Here is a 24,040-nt window from a genome sequence, read left to right as displayed (position 1 = left end):
AACCTCGGTATTGTTATGGACCAAACGCTTTCATGGGACCCTCAAGTCTCCGAAATAAGTCGTAAGATTTTTGCCTCTCTACATTCCCTCAAGCGTCTGCAGAACTTCCTCCCGCATCAGACTAAGGTTATGTTGGCTCAGTCTCTTTTACTTCCTCTTCTCGATTATGCCGATATTTCTTTTCTCGATCTAAGACAGGAACTGCTTGACAAACTTGAACGCCTCCAGAACGTGTGCATAAGATTTATATTCGGGCTAAAGAAATTCGACCATGTTTCCCTCTTTCGCAGTCAACTCAAGTGGCTTCCCATCCGCCGTCGCAGGGATCTGCATATTCTTTCTCTCCTATTTAATGTTCTGTTTAATCCTTCGTCTCCTCTTTATCTTTCACAAAAATTTAAATTTATGGCGGACGGTAGTGGCCATCGTCTACGTTCTAGTTCTAATCTTGCACTGGCAACACCTCATCATAAATCCCGTGCGTATAGTAAATCTTTTGCAGTGCGAGCGGTTCAACTTTGGAATGAGTTGCTTCCGTCCTTAAGGAAATCGCAGTCCGTTGCCTCGCTCAAGGGGCAGTTAAAAAAGCTGTGGCTATCGGAACATGGATGACTTGTTTGTAACTAGTTATAGATACTATATATAAATATATATTTATTTACTATATATATTGTTATATATTCTTTATATTTGATGTACCTTTTATTCCAATTTTATTTTATTATTTTTTGTTTTAGTCTCTTTTATATTTTTATGGGCTTTCCTATAAACTGTTGTACTAAGTGCTATATTTGTCTACCATTCTTCATCACATTTCACCTACTCAAAGGTTAGCTGGAAGAAATCCCTTAAAGGGATAAGTTCGCCTTTGTACTGTCTATCCTGTGTCATATTTGTGTTTTGTGTTTTGTACAATAAAGAGTTTATACATACATACATACATACATACACAGTTAAGTCAAATTAATTATTTTGTTGAATATTGTTTATTGTCCGCGGAGTTCATTTATACTGGTCAACATGGTTGTGCTGAGCGGCGCCGAGGCGCGTCCATCCCTCTTTACCGAGTTAACAATGTGATATGCTATCCCTTTTACGTAAACGACTAGGCATGGGGCCATGTTAGTTTATGTCTGTTGCGGGAACTTCGTACTGCCGTTCGTACCATGTGCTACCATTTTATGAAATATAAAAGAAAGCAGATTTGTAATAGTGAATAATTATTTAGAATCTGTAGAGTCTGTAGTGGTATTTAGTTCATTGATTAGTTTAAAATATTTAGTTGGTTATTTAACTTAGTAAACGTAAGTAAAAATGCACAGTTTAGTTATTAGTTACTAGAATGATTTTTATTGAGATGCTATCACAATTATCATCCTCCTTGCGTTATCCCGGCATCGGCATTCGCCACGGCTCATGGGAGCCTGGGGTCCGCTTTGGAAACTACTACCAAGATTTGGCGTAGGCACTAGTTTTATGAAAGCGACTGCCATCTGACCTTCCAACCCGAAGGGTAACTAGGCCTTATTATAATTTAATTATAATATTATAATTTGTTGCAAAACAAATTCACCACAGTTCTGGTACCGGTACCATTGTCTATAATAGACATGTCCCATTCCCATCCCTACTGCTAATCATAAAGGCGCGCCATTATTTGAAACGACAAATGGCAGCACCGTGCGCGCCCGCCTCACCCCGCAAGGATTGGTGATTTGCGTCTCGAACAATATCGCTTGCATTTGGCTTCTAGTGGGGTGTTCTGTGCCTCTTACCTCTGTAGTAATCTGGCCAAACCAGTGCAAACGAATGCAGCGATTTGATACGAGTAAAGTATACCTAATACAGCCTGTATAGCGTCTTTAGTGTCAAGTTTATTCTTAAACCTAGCTTAAAATATGTACAGTCAACCAATTTGAATCATAGGCCACTCTGGAACCCCGTCTTATTGACATCGTGCATTGCAGGCCATAGAAGTCACTTTTGACGTTGACTGTGAAAAGGTTCTACAGTTGGCTGTACTTGCCTTGCAGTCTCATGTTATTTTTTATTTGTTTGTCTATGACCTATGTGTATTCTTCCACTCATAAAATTATCTGTGCTAAAAAAACAAAGGTGACTTTGTTGACCATACAATCAGGTTTTTGGCTTCTAGTCCGTACAAATAGTTAAACCAAAGTACATATTTGTCTTTTTTGGTCTCCCAATTGAAGTGTTTTAATTGTTATTATTTTTATTGATCAGCACACATATGACATAATATGACATTTGTAGGAGGAAAGGGGAAGGCGTGCTCCATAAAAACGTAGTTCCCATTTTCCTCTTTGGATAATGACATTAGGAATAATCTAACCACAAAATTAAAATTTTGAAAAAACCCCCGAACGCGACATAGTGGACCGATTTTCATGAACATGGCTAAGAACATTCCCGACTAACTCAGCTTTCAAACAAAAAAAAACTAAATCTAAATCGGTTCATCCGTTCGGGAGCTACGATGCCACAGACAGACACACACACACAGACACAAACAGACAGACACGTCAAACTTATAACATCCCTTCGTTTTTGCGTCGGGGGTTAAAAATATTTCTGATCAAACATGCAATGAATGTCATTATGTTCGTAATCGTAGGCTTCATTTAAATATCAATAAATCAATCAATCGTTTATTTCAAATTAACGTAATGTTTCTTTCTTCTGTCAATCATGTCAATGTACCTAATAAGTATGAAATGTAAATAATACCGGTATCTTCTTGACCTCGCCTTGTGAATTATAAATACTCGTTTCATGTCAAACATGTAAATGCAAGTAACCAACAAGGTATTGTAATAAATAACGGTTTTCAGCCATTTTTACTAACTTGTAATTTTTTGTCATAAAAAAAGTGAAAATGATGCCGTTGGCCATTTTCGCGAGAACAATCACCAAATAGTTATTTGTTTTACAAGGGGTCAAAGTAGTTGTTTAACCGCACGTGCCAATATTGAAGCCCGAGCAAGCGAAAGATTCCAATATTGAAACGCGAGCGTAACGAGTGATTCAAAAAGTGGAATCTTGAGCGTTGCGAGGGTTTCAAGGCACGAAGGTTAAACAAACTTTGCCGCCGAGTGAAACACAAAACTTTTCACCACACCAACACGAACAAAATACTGACTATAAAACATCAAACTAAATCAAATTATAATTCAAAATCATCATTTATAGGTAATTTCTAGCAGCCAGCTCAAGATATTAAGTTAAAATTTGTATGAAATTACTTTGTACTCTTGTGGATAAAATGCAATTTTGCTATCTGTTTTCGAATATCAAAGTATTAAGCCTTTATCAGTTGGTGTGGTGAAAAATATTGGGTTGGTAAGAAAGTAATGAGCGAATCATAACCAATATTGTAATTTTTATTTAATTTATTATTTTAATCATTTATCAAAAATATAATGGCCTTCGTTATCTACTACTTGTCTCCATCGTTCTGGTAAAGAATGAATACCATCGGCGAAGAAGTTCTTAGGTTTAGATTCAAAAAACTCAGCTATGTACTGTCGTAGATGGGCTTGATCATCGAACTTTTTTTCATTCAAGGCATTGCTTAGCGATCTGAACAATGCGTAATCCGTAGGTGCCAAGTCTGGAGAGTACGGTGGATGAGGTATCACTTTCCAACCTAGCTCCAATAGCTTTAGCCGAGTCACTTTTGCAATGTGTGGGCGAGCATTGTCGTGTAAGAAAAAAACTTTAGCATGCTGTGGACGATTCTGACAGATTTTTTGGTTTAAATTTTCAAGCTGATTACAGTATACTGATGCGGTAACAGTCATTCCACTTGGTAGGAGTTCCCAGTGAATAATACCATGAATATCCCACCAAACGGACAGCATAACTTTTTTCGGGTGAGGCTCTGTTTTTGGTGCCTCTATTCCTTTTTCGTTTGGAGCTAGCCACTGACGTTTGCGTGTGTGATTTATATATAAGACCCATTTTCCATCTCCAGTGATAAGATGGTCCAACCAGTTGAATGTGCGGCGAAAAGACAGAAGTTGTATGCAGATATCGGCACGGCGGTTTAGTTGATCTCTATCAAGTTCGTGCGGTATCCAAACACTGTATTTGTAGTTTTTTCCCAACTCGTGTAAATGCGTTTCTATGGTGACATGAGAGCAGCCTAACTCGGTAGCAAGAGTACGACTCGTTAGCCTCGGTTCTCCTTCAATTAAGGTTTTTAATTTGGCTACATCAATCTTCACCGGTCGACCAGACTTAGGTTGATCTGATAATGAAAAGTCGCCACTACGAAACCGCTGGAACCATCGTTTCGCCGTGGCCTCAGACACAACTTCAGGAGCAACACGCTGACATATATTACGCACTGCTTCGGCGGCTGAATGGCCAGACTGAAATTCATATAGTAAGCAATGCCTTACATGCACTTTTAATTCGTCCATTTTCTTCCTTATATTATTAGCTCGGCGACAGCTAGTGAATGACTGACGAGGTGACGAGAAACTGTGCGACTCGCCCTTTATATACTTTCGACCATAGAAGATTCTAGAACTCTCTCAAAAATTTTATGTGGAATTCAATCGATCGCTCATTACTTTCTTACCAACCCAATATTTTTTCTAAGGTAGGTAAACCCCTCCCTGGAGCCTATGCCTATGTTGACCATAAAAATAGACAACGTGATCCCCCCACCCGCCTGATTACGAAGCTGGATCCGCCCTAGAGAGGAAAGCAGGAAGTAGGCGGAAACCTACAGGGAAGCTTTTCAATAAGGAGTTAGTTATTTAGTTTTATTGGGCATTTTCCACATTTTGCGTGAAATAGACCAGCACGGGTAGCATGGTCGCGCGATAGACGATAAAATATCAGGCCGTCCCTATCGCACTATTAGTAAGTGCGATAGGAACGGCCAGATGTTTTATCATTTATCGCGCGACCATAATTGCCTGCCAGGTAGCACTACTCTAGCCACTCCAGCTCCTCTTCAAAACCTATCAGTGTTCAGGTTCAATAAGGAGTATAAAAATAATATAATTGTTAGTTGTGTGTTGGTTGTTTAATTTTTAATAGGTGTCGTATGAAGGATATGAAATAATGCATTAATTATGCGTTGCCTAAGTGCGTTTTCACATTATCCGATCCGATATCGGATGTCGGACCGGTACCCTATACATTACAGGCGCCATCTTGGATTTTTTCTATTGAAATCCTTCCGACATCCGATATCGGATCGGATAATGTGAAAACGCACTAACACGTACATAGACTGTTTTTTATTAATTTGCGAGATATAGAATAGTACCTAATACCTACCGATTAGAACATTGTTAATGTTTTTATAGTTATTGCATACATACATAAACTCACGCCTGCATTTTGCCTAGGGGTAGGCAGAACACAGGAAAGTGTACAAGTTTCAGTAGTGCCTTGAACCTTGAAATAAAACGAAAATGTGTTAGTTGCAGTGACAGGCTGCTGAGCCCTTACCATACCACAATTAAACTCTAATCACACAGTCGACTTCTACAACACCCACGGGAGGATAATATTAATTATTAACATTTCAATTTGCCTATGTACAAAATTGTAGGTACATATAGGTACCTACTTATTTAATAAAAAGAATCATTAGTGCGCGGTTCCGACTGCGTTATACTTGGCCGGTGTTTTAATTGCTCTCTTTATGAGTACAAGCATGTGTTGTAAAATAGCTATAAGTACTGATAAAAGAAATCTAACCATAATTTGAGATAACATTCTATCGGCGTCGGCGCCGTCGTGTCAAGAAAATTCCATGGTTTTCTCGATGATATTTTCCGTTAACCGTTTTATACCTAAAAAAAATCCATGAGCCTTCGAGATTGATACTTTTACTGTCAGATTGTCAATGTATTTGGATACCTACCTAATCGCAGTAACTTTGTAACAAAATTTGTATTCGTATGTATCATTAACTTTGCTTCAACGAGTAAAAAATGGGCTAATATTTCTGTCGAAAGACTATCACAAAAAAATTGTACGAAATTGTAGATTTTTCATTGTGAGTAATACAAATACTAGTTTTAAAAGTTGTAAAACGAGTGCTAGTGAAACTCTCTTAATCTCAACTCAACGTACCTATTTGTGCGAAACTTACATTACGTTTACTATTTAGACGATTGTCGTATTGAATAAGCATCAGCAGTTCTACGTACCTTTTCAAATTGGCGTTTAATGTGATGAAAAATTAAAGATAATTGGATTCGTGATGTCTGACAGAGTGACAGACTCGCGCCATAGGGGTTCTTTAAGTTCCTTTTGTAGTTTGTACCTTTGTGGTATTACGGAACCGTAATAATCATTATTCGCTCGATAGCAAAGTTTGTTGAACCTTCGCGCCTTAAATTTACCACCACCAGTGGCCCGTTTCTCGAAAGGTACAAGCCTTGTATTACAAGTGTGTTTCCATGACAACCCATACGATTTGACAGTTCGCGCACTTGTACCTTTCGAGAAACGGGCCCCAGGCCTGATTGATGCATGCTTAAATAATTTGAACTACTTAGCAGTTCTCAAAAAGTTTGTACATAGCCACGTCAGCAAATTTTAATTGATCCTATTTCGTTACCAACATTTAGTGATATAAGTCGACTTTCGTAAGATATACTTAAAATACAGGGTAATTGTTATAATTAAGAAAATATAGATACTAGAGAACCTTAAGGTGACGGACCCAATCATGGACAGTTTAAGAAAAAAATTCGCCTGTTTTTGATATTTCACTGATGAATGTAAAAATTCTACCACCAAGCGTGTTAAATCTTGAATGTCCTATCCTTCTTCTACATTTCAAGCGTATTGCAGAATAGATACTTCTATTGGTTTCTTCATAGTTAACAAATTAAAACTAGGTGTTTTTTCTCCAATTATGGACGGCAGTTCTCCAGTAATGGATCCCCCATTATGGACAGTGAAATAAGTTTAAAATTTTACTTTTAAAGCCAACTGATACGCAATGAGTCAATTTTATACACCATAAATACAATTAGTTTGGGTTATTTTAACATAGGATTGTTTCTTGTAAATTTTGGTTTTGTAAATTGTTCCTTGTCCATCATAGGAGGTAGGCAGTTTTTCGGGTCCAGTAATGGACACTCGCAAAATAACGTCATTTCTTTATATCTTTGGAGCAACAAACTAGTATGTTTTATACCTTATCTCATGCTTAATGCAGTAAGTAAAACGCATTCAAGATTACACCGTGCGTTATTTTTTTATTATTTTATACATGAACTCATCTCTCTTAGCAACATTACTAAGAATTCGTCTTGATATTTTTTTCAGTAAACTGGTGAATTTTATTTTGTCTCCAAATCCTTCAGAAATAACCGAATTAATTGAAACTTCAAAATTAAACAGCTCTACAACTCTAGTTTATGGTACATAGCCGTCAGTTTTTAGAAACTTATTTTAGATACTTATTTTTAAGGATTTGTGTTTTTTTGTCCATAATGGCATCACCGTCCATTATGGGGTATTTTACCTTAATGACCAAATAAAACTTACTAAAATCTCAATTCATGAAATAAATCTAGGTAACAAAAAAACAAATTTAACTTTTTCCTTTATTTTTATACAAACTTTTCGAGAACTGCTAAAGGATAGGATAGTTACTAAATTAGAGTTACAAATGACATCATTCGCTTGCCCTTATCCCAGTCTTGGGGTGGGCGCAGCATATCTTCCTCTTCCATAAATCACAATCACCCGTCATCTCGTTCACACAGTCCATCTACCTTTTCCTCGGTTTTTATTATCTCGCTTATTAGAGTTACTATTACTACGACAATGTGTTAATGTTCAGGTACAGCGGGGCAAATGTAACTGATTAATTTTTTCCATGTTTTACAATATTTGCCTTATCAAATAGAGTGTCCACCGGTTATATACCTATGGTGGATACATGTAGAACTCAATATTATAGTGTAATGATAATTACCAAGGATGATTTATATAGGATTGACAATCTTCATAAGTATACCTACTAAGAATCGTAGCTCAATTTTTTAGCTCCACCTATTAAATGCTATCATAACTGCACTGATGATGCCTACATAATTATTTATTTTTCAAAATGTGTATTGACGTGATATCATGATATTAAAATAAAATAAAATATGAAAAAAAAAAAAAACACGCAAAAATATTTGGGGAAAATATGATTTTTGCCACTTCCAGGCTGCGAAACAGCGCCATCTAGTTTTATCCCTAAAAGGCCCATACATTTCAGGGGTACACTTTGTCATTCCCGGTATATATCGTCCTTGTAGCATAACTCTTTAATAATTGGAAACTTTTTGTTTACAGTAACAATGGGGGACTCGAAGGACCTCGATAAGTTACTAGTAGAGCTGAAAGAGTGGGTCGCCGCACAGCCTCATGTGCCTAAAGATATGGGTGAGTAAAGTTTTACATACATACATACTCAATAACTCAGACCTGTATTCCCCAACGGAGCGGGAAGAGCACACGAAACAGCTGAAATTTCGGTGGCATTCTTGGCAATTAAGGGATTGAATTTCAAACGATTCCAGGACGATATTGCAGTGATAGATTGCCAGCCCATCGCCCACACTACAATGGAACATGGAACCCTTATCCCACATATCCCACAGTTGACTACGACACACAAGGGAGGAAGGGGGTTGATGAAATGATTAACCCATCAACGCATGGGAATCAGTTTTCACTTTCAAAAGAAAGCGGAAATTATCACTAGCAATCTGGGTAACGACCAAGCTACATGTTTTCACTTAGGTAGGTTCATAGCTGGGCATTAACTCGTTAATCCGTTAATCGTTAATTAACGAAGTTAACATTTCGATTAACGGATTAACTTTTAAGTTAACTTTAAAAAATGTTAACGGATTCGTTAACTTCCGTTAAATTTCATAGAGTCCGTTAATCGTTAATCCAGCACCCCAAGCAGCTCGCTGCGCCGCGAAAACCACGTTCTTACTGCTACTGTAAAAGCCCGTAGTACGACAAAACCTAGGTTTTATCGGTAAAAGCAGATCCGTCGGAGTTATATATATTAATTTGTATATTTAACTATATTTAATAAGAAAACTGTATAAAAGAGACTGAAACGACTCCACTGTCAAACTAATTGTAGTTTTGTGGAGCATTGTATTTAAGTTATGTTTTGTAATTCTGAGTATAATAAATAAATAAATAATAAATAATAAAGACCAATTGGCGACTTTGGATCACTTATTCGAGATCTTCTAAATCTTATTAGGCGTGCTAGATCGATCACTAACCTGGGAATAGAGTGCAATCATCAGGCATGACAGACAAATCGCGCAACCGACGCATCGAGTCCGGCGCGAGCCTTAGATTTCATTCATCGAGCCCACAGCGTTCATCGAGCCATCTCAAATCTCAATCTGAAGAACCGACCGCATGAATGACCCAATAATTACCAATCCGAAGTAAAATCTAGGATTTAGCCAACCAACGGCGGTAAAAGCCCGAAGAGACCGTAATTATTACATTTCGGTTTTTTACCGATTGGCGTCACAGGTTTTAATAGTTTTTGGTGGATACTTAGTAAATAGAAATACATAATACCTACAGTGGAGTCCTATTTTTATGACGTCTTAACGGATTATCGATTAACTTTAACTTGCGTTAAATCTACCGAAATGTATCGCTTTAACGATTAACGAAGTTAACTTTTTAAGTAACGGATTAACGATTATCGAAGTTAACTATTTGATTAACGGTGCCCAGCTATGGGTAGGTTAGAAAAGTTAGAAGCTTGGCTCTACGCTCTACATGAGATCTGAAAAATTTATGGCGCTGCCAATATGACCTTGACAACGGCGGCAGATAAACCGTTATGGCCGCTGTACACACATGGCCAACAGTTCCACCAACCCCCTTGGCCATGTGTGTAGAGGGCTACTTGGCCGTAAGTTGGCAGTTGGCGCTTGCGCTTGCCGGCCAACCGATTGGTGTCGGTTTTTTGTCCACACATCAAAGGATCTTGGCGCCAATGGCCAACTGCGTTTACACGTTGGCGCTTCATTCAGTTGGTCGTCAGCCGTCAGAGAGGACAGTAGTGATATATTTACGAAAATAATAAGTTTATCTATGCCAATAATAGTGTAGATTTTAGGAAATAAAATAACCTTGCAAATGTTTAATGTATTTCGTAAAAAAGATAAATGTTCTTATCAGAATATTCAAAAAATTGTTAATATTGCAAATAATTTAATTTTACTACGGGGTTATTATTTTTTAATATTATTTTTCTGACAACGTCTATGACCAAGAATTTCCTAGATTTTTTCATTACACGTCCATCTTTCATGAAGAGCCAATGCCAAGTGATTGGTTCGCCAATGTGTAAACAGCGGCTCTTATCTTGGCCAAGGGGTTTCACAAAGGGCTGGTGGAACCGTTGGCCATGTGTGTACAGGGGCCATTAGCGGTTTTCGCTCGCTGTTCAAATGTAATAAAATAGTATATAAGTGTTTTTAGATAAATAAATTAAAAAAAAAAAAAAAAAAAACACCGTCTTGGCAACATTTTGTATAAAAAATATTTTTTGGTGGCCGAACAATAACGCTATACAGGGTGGCCCATTCAAATCGGTCAGTATGGGAAAGTCTGAAACTGTAAGACATACGAAGATTTGTTCTTAGGAACCATGTCACCGATTTTGATAAAAAGAAAAACTGCATTCATACAATTAAAAAAAAAGTGTACCCAGCTGGGGAATCGAACCCGGTTGATTTGAAAAAATAAACTTACACTATTTCTATTCAGATATCGTTTGTGTAGGTCTTAAGAAACATAATGTCTAAAATGAATAAAATGCATTTTTTTCACATACTTTAATTTATCATAGTAGGTGTTCAAAATGACCACCGTTACAATATTCAGCAAGTTCACTTCATCTTTACAACAGTGTACAAAAATAGCTATAACACCGTTGAAGACCTAAAAGTAGCCATAGAGTCAACTTTAACGCAGATTCACCACATGAAGATACAAAATGCAATAGTAAGATCGTTACCTAGACGTGTTGAATATTGTATTGAAAAAGACGGTGGTCACTTTGAACACCTACTATGATAAATTAAAGTATGTGAAAAAAATGCATTTTATTCATTTTAGACATTATGTTTCTTAGAGATATTTACTGCTTAAGACCTACACAAACGATATCTGAATAGAAATAGTGTAAGTTTATTTTTTCAAAACAACCGGGTTCGATTCCCCGCTGGGTACACTTTTTTTTTAATTGTATGAATGCAGTTTTTCTTTTTATCAAAATCGGTGACATGGTTCCTAAGAACAAATCTTCGTATGTCTTATAGTTTCAGACTTTCCCATACTGACCGATTTGAATGGGCCACCCTGTATAGTGACCCCTACTGCATAGAAATTTGTTGAAATTGCGTACAACGTGACGTCAGAAACAGGTAAGGTGCATTAGGGTAATTCCGAATGACAGAAATGCTCTAGTAATTCCGAAAGGGGAATCTTGATACGATGGAAATAATGGTGATTTTTGTGCGACTTTCGAAATTAGACGACTTTCGGAATTACCCGAATGCACCTCACCTACTTATATACCATACCAGATACCTACATTGCTTTTTAGAAAAACCCATTATGGGTTCATCAACACTTTATCCAAGGTCATATCTTAGTTTGTAACCAGTAAGTACATATAATTGTTTACATGTTATAAAAAAAATATGATAGGTAGAGACTTTTATCATCAGTATAAATTAATGCAGGTGTAGGAACTAAAGGAACTTAAGTATCATACAATGCCTAATTGCCCACCTTTCTTTCTTAATCAATACATCAAAATAAGATATAAATATTTTTTTTTTATAAAAACAATAATGTAGATAATGCAATCAGTACCTAGATAAGAATACTAAGAACCTTTTAACCTACAAATTTCAAGGCACGACTAACGGGTCAAGTCGATTGCAACTGATTGGAATAAGTATCTAATGAATCATAGAGTAACACGAAGAGATTCTGTGACGTGCAAACAATACCGAGTACAGTCAAGTGTAGAAATATGAGTGTACACATCTTACTCAAAAATATGTCCCATACCGTCTTAGTTTCGGTGTAATAAGAGCGATTTTCGATACATATTTTTGCACTTGACTGTACCTAGCCAATGTAACAATCGCTTACGCTTGGCTACTCATTGAACTACCCGGTAGTTTAGAATGATGCTACTTCTAAACAAGTAATTACTGCTCTTCAGCCGGTCTAACCGAAATGACAGCGTGAACGCTGAACGTCGATCGAAACGGAATCTAGTTTCCACTGCCCTCCTTCCAAAAAAAAAATTGGGTAATAATAATATCAAAACTTTCAATACAGCTCGACAAAAACTCACGAGTTACCAAGTATTATACAGCGTGTGTATTCCATACGGGCGAATATCTTAATAACGATTAGTATCGGACCTAAGGAGCCTAACTACTTGTTTTTTTTTTAATAGATTAGATTTTATTTTCATACATAATAATTCAGCACGCAATGTATTATGTCCACATCAATTAGTGTACCTCTCTGAAACGGCATTACGACATGACGTTTATGTTATATGAAATTAAGTTGGACGTCGTACATTGCTGCTTGGTCAGATTTTAAAAAATAACTATTCTTAATTAATAACACTTTTTAACGAAATGATTATCCTATCGTGTGATAAGAATTTCATCAGATACTATAACTCGATCACAGATCAATACAACAAGATGGCCCTTACAGGGCGACTCGCGGTCACTAAGCATACGACAAATCAGGTTTATAAAAGTTTGAACGCGTGCGACACCGATCAGTAGCGCCCAAGTATACGACCCGCTAACAGTGTCCGTGTCCGCTCGGGAAAAAATCTTAAATAATCAATTTTGGTTGCAAACAATGGTCTCTTACAGCATAAAGTGGTGTGGCAAGTCTTCTAACACTTCTACATGTAAAAAAGATGGAACAACATTCCACAGTTAAGTCAAATTAATTATTTTGTTGAATATTGTTTATTGTCCGCGGAGTTCATTTATACTGGTCAATATGGTTGTGCTGAGCGGCGCCGAGGCGCGTCCATCCCTCTTTACCGAGTTAACAATGTGATATGCTATCCCTTTCACGTAAACGACTAGGCATGCGGCCATGTTAGTTTATGTCTGTTGCGGGAACTTCGTACTGCCGTTCGTACCATGTGCTACCATTTTATGAAATATAAAAGAAAGCAGATTTGTAATAGTGAATAATTATCTAGAATCTGTAGAGTCTGTAGTGGTATTTAGTTCATTGATTAGTTTAGAATATTTAGTTGGTTATTTAACTTAGTAAACGTAAGTAAAAATGCACAGTTTAGTTATTAGTTACTAGAATGATTTTTATTGAGATGCTATCACAATTATCATCCTCCTTGCGTTATCCCGGCATCGGCATTCGCCACGGCTCATGGGAGCCTGGGGTCCGCTTTGGAAACTACTACCAAGATTTGGCGTAGGCACTAGTTTTATGAAAACCGACTGCCATCTGACCTTCCAACCCGAAGGGTAACTAGGCCTTATTATAATTTAATTATAATATTATAATTTGTTGCAAAACAAATTCACCACAGTACTGGTACCGGTACCATTGTCTATAATAGACATGTCCCATTCCCATCCCTACTGCTAATCATAAAGGCGCGCCATTATTTGAAACGACCAATGGCAGCACCGTGCGCGCCCGCCTCACCCCGCAAGGATTGGTGATTTGCGTCTCGAACAATATCGCTTGCATTTGGCTTCTAGTGGGGTGTTCTGTGAACTCGATACATTATTCGCCCGTATGGAATCCACACGCTGTATACCAAGTTACTAAGAATAAGAAGAAATATCTCGTCTTTCATTTGTTTTCACTTTTTCGCTGTTACAATGCCAGTGCGATATTATTGTTTTTGGGGCACCGTATTGTTGTATGCTTCAGTGCATCTGTCCTGATCACACTCGATAAGTGAGAGCGAGAGAGTGATACTGGAATTGTCGAGGTGTCGGAAACACCATTGTGTACTCAACACGGTACTTTGGTGATATTCTGAACGCTTGTCGTTCACAAGTGAGTTTGAGACATTGAGACTAAGCAGACCAATTTAGTAGGTAGGAACAGCGAAACCGATGTTTTTCCTGGGTTCGAATCTCAGTAAGGGCATTTATTTGATGAACACAGATATTAATTCCTTGGGTCATAATTGTTTTCTATACTTAGGTACTTGGGTAAGTATGTATAATTATTTATCGTGTAGATGTAACGGAAGTAACGGAACACGAGTGTACAAGCTAATATTTTGAACCTAAGCCTATGTTTGTAAAGTGTTATCCATTATTTATTTTAATTTATACAATGTACCTAACGTTTCAGATGACAGGCTGCTCCGGCGGTTCCTACACAGCTGCTACTCTGACATAGAAAAGGCCCAGAAGGCCATCGAAAGCTTCACGAGCCTTCGCGCCTCGACGCCAGAGCTCTTCGTGAAACGGGACCCGATGTCGCCGCAAATACAGAATGCGCTGAAAATTGTGTAAGTCAGTGTCAGGGAGTTTTTTAACTGAGCGCCGTAGGCTATAAGTATAGGGACGCCGTGATGTATCCTCCGCATAGTCCTCCATCATACACTTCTTCGGTAAAATTGCCTACATTTCAATAACCCAAATATAAAGTAAACTTTCAAGTAAATCGCGCGCAGAAAAAACTTTGGTAACCCTTTTATATGGACTACGAGGACATTAACTGAGACAATTTTGATTCACTTGTCATATTTTAATGGATTGACTTCTCTTCTGTTCTGAGGTTCTACCGCCAACTATGATGTCCACAAAATCTTTTTTTGTCTCAGAATAGATGCTTTAGGGAGCATAGACAAATAGAACCTATAGTTCACTGTGATACGTTTGACAGAGCGTTAACGGGTCGCCATTAGTCCGCATTGACATTTCATCAAAGGCCTAAAAATTTGTAGAGCTACATTTGTAAATAATGCACAATACTATTTCGACGTTATGCTATAAGTACTCTCATTTCATGACTTTTACAATAGTTACAATGTCAAAACCAATTATGTTAAAATTGATAGCTACACCGAGTTCATAGGTCATTTTTGTAGGTACATAATGTTATCCATCTCAAGGTTTTTCTAATTATTTCCTGTGTTTTCCGCTTGTTGATGTTGGAGTCGGCATTTATTTTACTCGCCTGGGATGATGAAATTCTTTAGATGAAAGTTGTAAGGTACCAACGAAGAAATGACATTACACTGCGGTACGCTAATACGCGGTACACGAAACAAATGAGTGAAAATAGTCACGTGACGTGAGTTTCCTGCATTTGATTCACAATACCTACATTATTTTTCGTTTGGCGTTTCTACTTTCCATTAAAATGTGCTCATGTTATCTTGGCTTGGCCTCCAGAATCTTAGGAATGTTTCTCGGCATATTCTTACGATTAAATTACCGAAGTACCGAGCGGGTTTTTCCTACTGCGATCTGGAAAGTGGAAATATGATGACTCATTGCTGTATTCAGCATGAAAACTATGGAAAGCCCAGATTAAATTTAATGAAGTAACAATTTTGAGTGTAGAGAGTTTAGTGACCTGATATTGGCTGTAGTCCAGAACACTAATGCCGAGACCATATTTTAGTTCCACGTCGTGTAAACTACAGAATAAAAAATTCCACGACTACGGCTAAACAATTTTACAGGTCGCCTGATAGTAAGCAGAAACATCCAACCATCCACTGCAGTTTAAAGATTATCATAGGACATTGTTGGTAATGTTCAATGTAGTTATAAAATACCGGCTTATTGTTTCCTAGTTATTATAATAATAGCTTTACAGACAATTGAATTGTCTCATTTAACTAAAACGATTGCATTACAATTTATTCTTTGACCGCTTTATTAGAAACTAGAAACTACATATAGGGTTTACGGCCCGGTCACTACATCAAGTAGGTGGCAACAATAGGTAGGAACAATTTTCCGCCGCCCAGTGGCACTCGTGGACAGATGACTGTTTACAGCTAAGAACTTTTCCTACAGCTCCTTTAGATAAGTTCTGGAAAATTATCATTGGGTAACATGTGAGAATGTTTGAGCCGCGGCCACTAATACTTATTAATCTTATTACCTTATTTATTTAATGGGCCCAATAATTATAACTAAGTAGTTTAAATATGTTGTGATTGTGAAGCATATGAAAATTACTGGTTTGCACGATATAAGTACCTACCTAAATTTGTTTTATTATCATGCAGACACGTCTGCGAGATTTTCCCTTTAATTCAAAAATATGATATACCTACCTATTGGTGTTATCAAATACCGCTTGCCATTATACACTTTGAAAGTAAAATACAGTAAAGTAGTCAAGTAATATTATATATTAATATGTAGATAACTAGATATTCATATTCAATATCTGGGCGACCGAGCTTCGCTCGGTTCCATTTTAATATATCACGTCTTTAGATAAAAACAACTCTTATAAATACAAAAACAAAAAAAAAGACAAAAAACAAAAATTTAATTTCTGGCCGGGAATCGAAACCCTGACACCTACGATCTATCTGCGTACATTAGAACGACCTCGTACGACTGAGCTAAGCGGAATCGATGCGCGCGCGGCGAAATTAACGACCATATTTTACGTTTACAAACGCGAAAGTAAAACTCATGAAAACTCGAGTTTTCCGGGATCTAAGGCTACGCTAGATCGATTTTTCACCCCCGAAAACCCCCACATAACAAATTTCAGCGAAATCGTTAGAGCGGTTTCCGAGATCGTCGGTATATATAAATAAATAAATATACAAGAATTGCTCGTTTAAAAGTATAAGATATTCATATCATCATATCAGAAAGCTACCGATGAGCCTCATCATCCGATACGTGGAGATGGTCGAGAAGCTCCTGAATAGTTGAAGGATCTTAGAATCACGATAATAGGGGGGTAATTGCACAAAAGATCCCGATGGGTTGAAGTGTATCCGTAAGGGCCCCCCGCAGATTTAAGATAAGGTATTCATAGACAATACCTAGCATACGAGTAACTCAGTATTTCGACATTCTATTAAACGATAATCACCCCCGTGCCAACTGAATGTGTGTATTTCTAATTTCAGAAACCTTGGACAATTAAAAGCGCCAGGAAACCGCAATCTCTTCATCTGGCAACTTAACGATCCTGGGCTCGAAAACTACGATTATCTGATGGACGCTCGCTTGTTCTTCCTTACCACAGGTAGTTTTGTTTTAACCCTAACCGAAAAACTCAACAGCAGTGGTGAGAATCCGTTCGCTTCGAGTAAATTCTGCTCCGTTCAGCACATATTGCTCCGAGCAATTATTACTTACTATTTTTAGGGTCCCCAAATAGTCGAATGGGTTAGTGTCATGCATTAGAAAGGGTTACTCGTCTATATATGGTTTCGAATGTGAGATAGTGCACTCTGGCGGCAGAACATTGCAAAAGGCAACTTGATATTTTATACCATGCACAAAATAAAGCATCAGATAATTAAAAGAAAAACAGGGACAGAAGTTGTTTTTAACTCCAATTTATATTTTATAAATCAGATAGAAATATATAAAGTAAATCAGTTGACCGTGACGTCACTCAAGTCGATTTCATATTAATTCCATATTAGCAAGTCGTTCAAAATCGTTTTGACAGTTCTTAAAAAGCTGATTTAACTAGGAGGAAAGTAGCCTTAACACTTCCTGTTACTATTAAGATTCAGGCAAAAAGTCAAACTTACAACTCCTATAAGAGCTATAGAGCTGGATTGTTCAGATTGTTCTAACTTTCTATATCAAAAGTGGTATTTACGGCCAAGTCTATGCAATGCAGCCTGGCGTTTTCTCTTGTCCCTAGTGTACTGTACTGACCTTAATTTATGCATTACTTTTTACAGATGCCTGGCTGCTAGAAGAAGAGAACCTAGAAGAACATGACATTGCTATTTTAGATGTTAAGGATATCACACTGAAGATACTGACGAAGATAAACCTGTCTCTAGCGAAGAAACTATCTAAATATCAGGAGGTAACTTTTGAACAATAAGTATAATGAATATATTGGCCGAATATCTCTGAATATTTAATTCTGTCTAGGTCAATATGTAATCTAGGAACCGCTCCGGTATCCCATTGGTGGGTTTTGGTAAGAGGTTTTTCAATAAGGTATCCAAAATGTTCCTAATTAAACGCTTTCATTTGGATTTTGAAGCACTTTTCAATGCGAGTAAGTAGTTGTCACCCGTTCCTAGACGCTTAAAACCTTTCTTAAAGGCAGTCTGTTCAAGGGATGCCTGTGCCATTTTGATCCTTCAATTTGAAGATAGGATGGGTATCCTACAAATGTAAGGGGAAACCATTCCTAGAGCTCAGTAAAAAGAAAATTCAAAGTTGTTAAAGACCTAATAAGTTTTTTTTTTAATGAGAAAGACGAGGTCGAAATGTTCTTGATTAAACTACAAAACATTATTATTGATTATTTTTTATTATATTGATAGTTTTTTTTCGTGTTTCAGGAAGCAATGCCGATCCGACTAAAGCAGGTCCACGTGATAAATGCACCACCCTTCATCGACAAAGTATTCTCCATCATGAAGCAGTTCATGAACAGAGATATGAGCGAAATGGTAAGCACCGAGTTATTTACTATTAGGTACTGAAATCGGCATCTACTTTCTTTTATAGTGTCCATCAAGGCTAAATTTGCAATGATTTGAATTTAACGAAGTGTCATTTTCTAACATTGTCATGTGCAGAATAATCTTGGTCCGACTGTAATTTGCATTTGTATAAAATAAAGAGAGCATCCGTAAATTTACATTGTAAATTAGCATGAAGCGTCAATGGCAAGTCTAATTTTCCCATAGGCCACAATGGTAACAAACCACCAAGCAATGGAGCATGTTTAAATAGGAGAGATTAGTTTTTGGAAAGAGACCAAACAGAAACATTTTGAGTTTGTTGGGCAGGATCACAGACCAACCCCTATAGACATCCATTACAAGACGACTCGCGGTCGCCAGCCTTCCTAGTATTTGCACTGATATAAGCGCGGGCGCTCGCCGTGCCCGATCAGTAGCGACCAAGTAACAGACCCGAAAGCAGCGCGTGTTTTTCGCAGTAAAAAAATTGAAAAAGGGTATTTTGATGTCTTAAAGATGTCCACCTGTAGTGTGAAATGGTGTGGAAAGGTAACAAGAAGCTCAAATTTAAAAACAAACGTCATTACATTCCACATAAAAGTCATATTTATAATTTATTCAGAGCCGGCATAGGTCAACTTACATTGGCCACTTACGCGTCAGTAGAGGGACAGTCCCTTTCATCTGGCGCGACTGCCCGCCGTCCTTGAAACGGTCAATCACAGCGCGCTTAACACATTCCCCGCCCGCTCCTCGCACCCCTGGCACTGGTGACTCGTATCGCGAACAAAATATACAAGATTGCCACTCTATAGGAGGTTCTCTGTGGGCAGGATACAGAGCAGGATAGGAACTCGTCTTAGAAAACGATAATTGGCAAGCACTTCCAGTAGTTCCAGTATCATGTCAATCCCAACTATACCAAGTCGAAGTAGAAATTACAGATCCTGCAATGCTTACCACATCCCCAGTAATTTGTATCAATGCTGTACCGTTCACGCTTTGAATCCTTGTAATTTCAGATTCACTTCCACGTGCCCAAGTCAGATACCCTGTTCAAGTATTTTAGCCGCGATGAGCTGCCCAAAGACTTCGGTGGCAATCTAGAGACCTTGGAGTACTACAACAACAGGCTACATAACGTCCTCCAAAAACATAGGTTAGTCATACCATACGACAATAGAAAATTGTACATCGTGGGGCGAAGTTAAATATTATGCAATATTAACGAGATTTAAGTAAATTTTTAGTCAATATAGACTCCAGTTTCCAATAATCTCACGCCCCGAGTTATACACAAAAGTAGCAAAGTAAAAAATTTATAGGCATCATATCTGAGTCGTGTCTAATGCGCGCAGCGGTGCAGTCGCATTGATGATTTAATTCATATAATTACGAAATCGCGCGGCTCGGCCGCTGCCGGTATTTGACGCGATGGCAGACTCTAAACGGAGGCAACCTGTCGTGAACGAGTTCCTCGCCTTTCTTCAATTCAATTCAATTCAATTCTTTATTGCTTCCATGTTGGTACATAATTATTACAGGTGGCAGATATAAAAGGTAAGGCACAACACAACATGAGACCCTGTTAGGGTATTGCAAGAAATATAAATAAAAACTATAACTAAAATATACACAAAGAATAAATTAATAAAATACATTATTGAATACATTATTGAATACATTCAAGAAAGAGATAAGCTCATTCTGGAAGGGGCGATGGATGCGGAGAATGCTGTCCAGATGAATTCGCGTGCATCAAGGTTCACTGTCGAAGACATCTGCGAAGCAAAGAGAGTGTTGTGCGAGTCCCTAGGAATCGCCGGCACCTACGTTCCTCACCGGAGAGGAGATGAAACCGGGAAGAAGAGCCTTGAAGACAATATGAAGATCTTCAAGGAGTACAAGGACCGAATTCCGGAATTTGTAGCGACAGATATCTCCATCATACCGTCGTGCGATCCGGATGACGTCAACGTTCGCAGCTTGTTAAGGGAAATCGTGGCCCTAAAAACAAGTTTAGCTGTAGTTATTACTAGGTTTGAAACCAGCTTGCAAACAATCGCCGAGTTACGTGACGAAATTAGTTATTTACGTAATGCTCCTGCTCGGTCAGCGGTTTCAGACCTGACGTCCGATCATCGACCTGACAACACTAGTGTCGAGTGAGGTAGTTTGCGCGTTGACACAATTAAAAATGTCGCACGCGCCGCTCCGCCGCCCGCGCGCCCCCCACGCGTGCGGCCGCCTCCCCCCCTCACGTCGAGCTCACGTCAGCGGGCATATGCTGATGTAGCCGTCCTAGCCGGTCAACGCAACGCCGCAGCGAACCGGGTCAGCGCACCTGCAAAGGTGTGTGAAGAACGGGCTCCAATCAAGGAGAAGTCCTCCCGTGCCGATGTGGATAAGGAGGGGTTCACACTGGTGCAAAGGAAGAGCAAGGCGCGTAGGGCGCCTCGTAAGACTCTGTGTGGTACCGCGGAGCCGATTACTTCTGGTCTGCGAGTTGCTACACGTGTCGCGCTTGCATTACTCCGCCGGGGCTGATGAGGTGGTGGAGTACGTTCGCCGGAAGACTGGCTACACGCTGAGGGTGCAACAGCTGCAGTCGCGCCATTACGTGCACTTCACTTCATTTGTTGTGCGCGTGCCGCGCACGCTGCAGGACACCATCGCGAGCGCAGACTTCTGGCCGAAGGGTGTGGTATTTCGGCGGTTCCGGGGCAACCTGCCGAATCCTACGCCGAGTCAGACGACGCAACGGAGCCACGCTGTTACGTCGTCGCCCAAATCTAATGTTTAACTTGTTTATTTTTTTGTATGTCTTTTGTATTATTTTTTTGTAAGTCTTGTTTTGTATTTTGTAGTTTCACAGTGCCTTGGTGTAAACTGTAATGCTGTGTTACTTTTTGATTGATTAAATAAAAAAAAATAAAAAAATCATTTAAAACATAGTACTCTGGTTTCGCGGAAGTTGTGATTTCGTTCTAAGCTATCTGAATTAGGGAGCGTAGCTAAGATGTCAATCGTTTGCAGAGAAACAATACGATACACTATCTGTCTATATCTCACTAATTAGAGATATAGGGATGAAAGCGTTTCTTTTCGTTTTCTCCAATGGCGTGATCTCAGATGGCAGAGCATGATTAGTAAATTATTTTTCCTATAATACAAATAGCATATATTTTGGCCATCCTGCATCATGATTGAGAAAATTTTATTGACTCAGTATGTTCTCATTTCAGGGAAATTCTAAGCAAGGACGACCTTTGGAGAGCGCCTGAGAAGAAATCCAAGAAATCTAAGGGCTCTAAGAAGGAAATAATCAACGACGTTCCAGAAATGGATTCATTCCGTTCTCTTGCCATAGATTAAAACAAAAACAAGAATCCGTCTAAGAAAACCCTGCACCGACTATTTATGACAGAACCAAGTGTGATGGAACATTTTTGGAAAGATTTGATAATTTATGTTGGCATTTTCCACATTTCAATAGGGAATATTACGTAAGGCGTCACTACTGTCACTGGCACAAAAATTAAATTTATCATCACAAACTTTATGGTTAACAGTTTGTGGGAGTGCTGCACTCTGGTGGCAGACATTGGAAACCGTATTAGGTTTAGTCCGTTTGGTAGCCAAAATTTCGTACCTAACCGGCTACAAACCGGGAATCTTGATTCCCATTTTGTAGCCGGTTACGTATTGGGCCAGAGTAGTGCCGTTTGCTAACTAAGTTTTGTAACTGGCTACAAATTGGGAATCAATATTCCCGATTTGTAGCCGGTTACGTATTGGTCCAGCGTGGTACCGTTTGGTAACTAAGTTTTGTAACTGGCTACAGAACGGGAATACAAAATTCCCTATTTGTAACTGGTTACGTATTGGGCCCGAGTTACTGATCGGAGTTTCTACCAAATCGAAGCTAGGACGGTGCACATACGGACAGACGGACAGAGCGAAACTATAAGGGTTCCTAGTCAACCTAGTTGACTACGGACGGAACCCTAAATAATTACTCAATGTCAGCATTATTCGAATTAATCATGTATTCATGACGGCAAAAAAATCCCATTTTGTAACCAGTTACAATACGGGATATTTTTCCCCGTTTGGAAACTGGTTACCAACCATGGCTACGAATCGGTAATGAAAATGATTTAGTCTCATTTTGTAACCAGTTACAACACGGGATTCTTTTCCCGTTTCGAAGCTGGTTACCAAACGTGGTTACAAATCGGTAATGGGAAAGTCCCAATTTGAAGCCAGTTACGAATTGGAATTTTTTCCCGTTTCGAAGCTGGTTACCAATTTTTAGTTACGAAACGGTACTCGGGAATAATACTACCTACTGCAAAAGCTACGAGGAGTTTGCTTGGTCGGACTTAGACTCTCTGCGCATTTTATAACGTACAAGTTAGCAAAATATGACTGATTTAGCGTCGATTGCTCACTACCCCAATTGTATTTAGTAGTAGGTATAGGGTCATTCCAGCGAAACCGACACCATAGGCATAAAAATCAAATAACTTAATTCATACTTAAATCTACATCTAGAGAATAGAACATTATGCCTATTTTTATGAATCAATGAGTTTTTCCTTTTGTGTGTTTTTTTGCATTTTATTCGTGTCCGAACGTACCCCTAGCGCCAGTTGTCTAAGGTGGTATATTTATACCCTAAGTTGGCAGCGCTATTTCGCGCCTTTTATAAACATTACGGAGAAAGTGATATGTGTAAAAGAAAATATATTTAACGCTGTTTAAACCAGGGGCAAGTAAATATAAATTAATCTTCATGGTTAGGATTTATTGGGCTTCTACACAATGCGTAAGTCAGTCCCGCCCGTCACAGTAAAACAAAGTTTTTTCTTGTTTACCCTAAAAGTATCTAAGCTCTTGTTGTCTTGCTTTGTGAAAGTAACAATTAGGTTGAGATTGATTATTTTAGCCAAAAAACGCGTTGCATTTGTAAATAAAAAAATACTTTTTAACGCTTTTCAACGTAGGTCCCACCCGTCAGTGACGGGTGAGCAGAATGGGTTATCTGGTAAAACTGGAGTTGGTGAGTATAAAATCGTTCTTTTAAGTTTAGTTAAACCTAGCTGGGTTATACTAAAGCAAATTATATGTGTAATATTGCTTAATTCGGTTGTGGTATTACTTTATAGAACACAATGAATGCTATGAATCAAGAAGAAGTCTCTTTCATTAAAACTGGTATAATTTTAGACGTATGCAGAAATAGACTGTTTGGCGATGTTTGACAATTATCTGAACCTTTAAAAATTTAAGATA

General features: G+C 38.3%; 1 protein-coding gene across 2 annotated transcripts in view; it reads left to right on the top strand.

Moving 5' to 3' along the window:
- Positions 1-23,219, top strand: part of LOC125233970 (alpha-tocopherol transfer protein-like) — a 28,254-nt gene extending 5,035 nt beyond the window's left edge. Inside the window, exons 1-8 of one of the 2 annotated variants that reach the window (XM_048140150.1) lie at positions 5,997-6,043; positions 8,350-8,439; positions 14,443-14,602; positions 17,207-17,325; positions 17,999-18,129; positions 18,617-18,727; positions 19,765-19,901; positions 21,988-23,219. In XM_048140150.1, the coding sequence (XP_047996107.1) occupies positions 8,355-8,439; positions 14,443-14,602; positions 17,207-17,325; positions 17,999-18,129; positions 18,617-18,727; positions 19,765-19,901; positions 21,988-22,117 (873 nt within the window). In that variant the 5' untranslated portion in view covers positions 5,997-6,043; positions 8,350-8,354 and the 3' untranslated portion in view covers positions 22,118-23,219. Of the gene's footprint in view, positions 1-5,996; positions 6,044-8,349; positions 8,440-14,442; positions 14,603-17,206; positions 17,326-17,998; positions 18,130-18,616; positions 18,728-19,764; positions 19,902-21,987 lie in introns of those variants that run through there. The other variant, XM_048140149.1, reaches the window with a different exon arrangement.
- Positions 23,220-24,040: the final 821 nt, after the last annotated feature.

Source organism: Leguminivora glycinivorella, chromosome 15 (assembly GCF_023078275.1).
Source record: "Leguminivora glycinivorella isolate SPB_JAAS2020 chromosome 15, LegGlyc_1.1, whole genome shotgun sequence".
Taxonomy (NCBI): Eukaryota; Metazoa; Arthropoda; class Insecta; order Lepidoptera; family Tortricidae; genus Leguminivora; species Leguminivora glycinivorella.
This window is presented reverse-complemented; position numbering and strand designations above follow the sequence as displayed.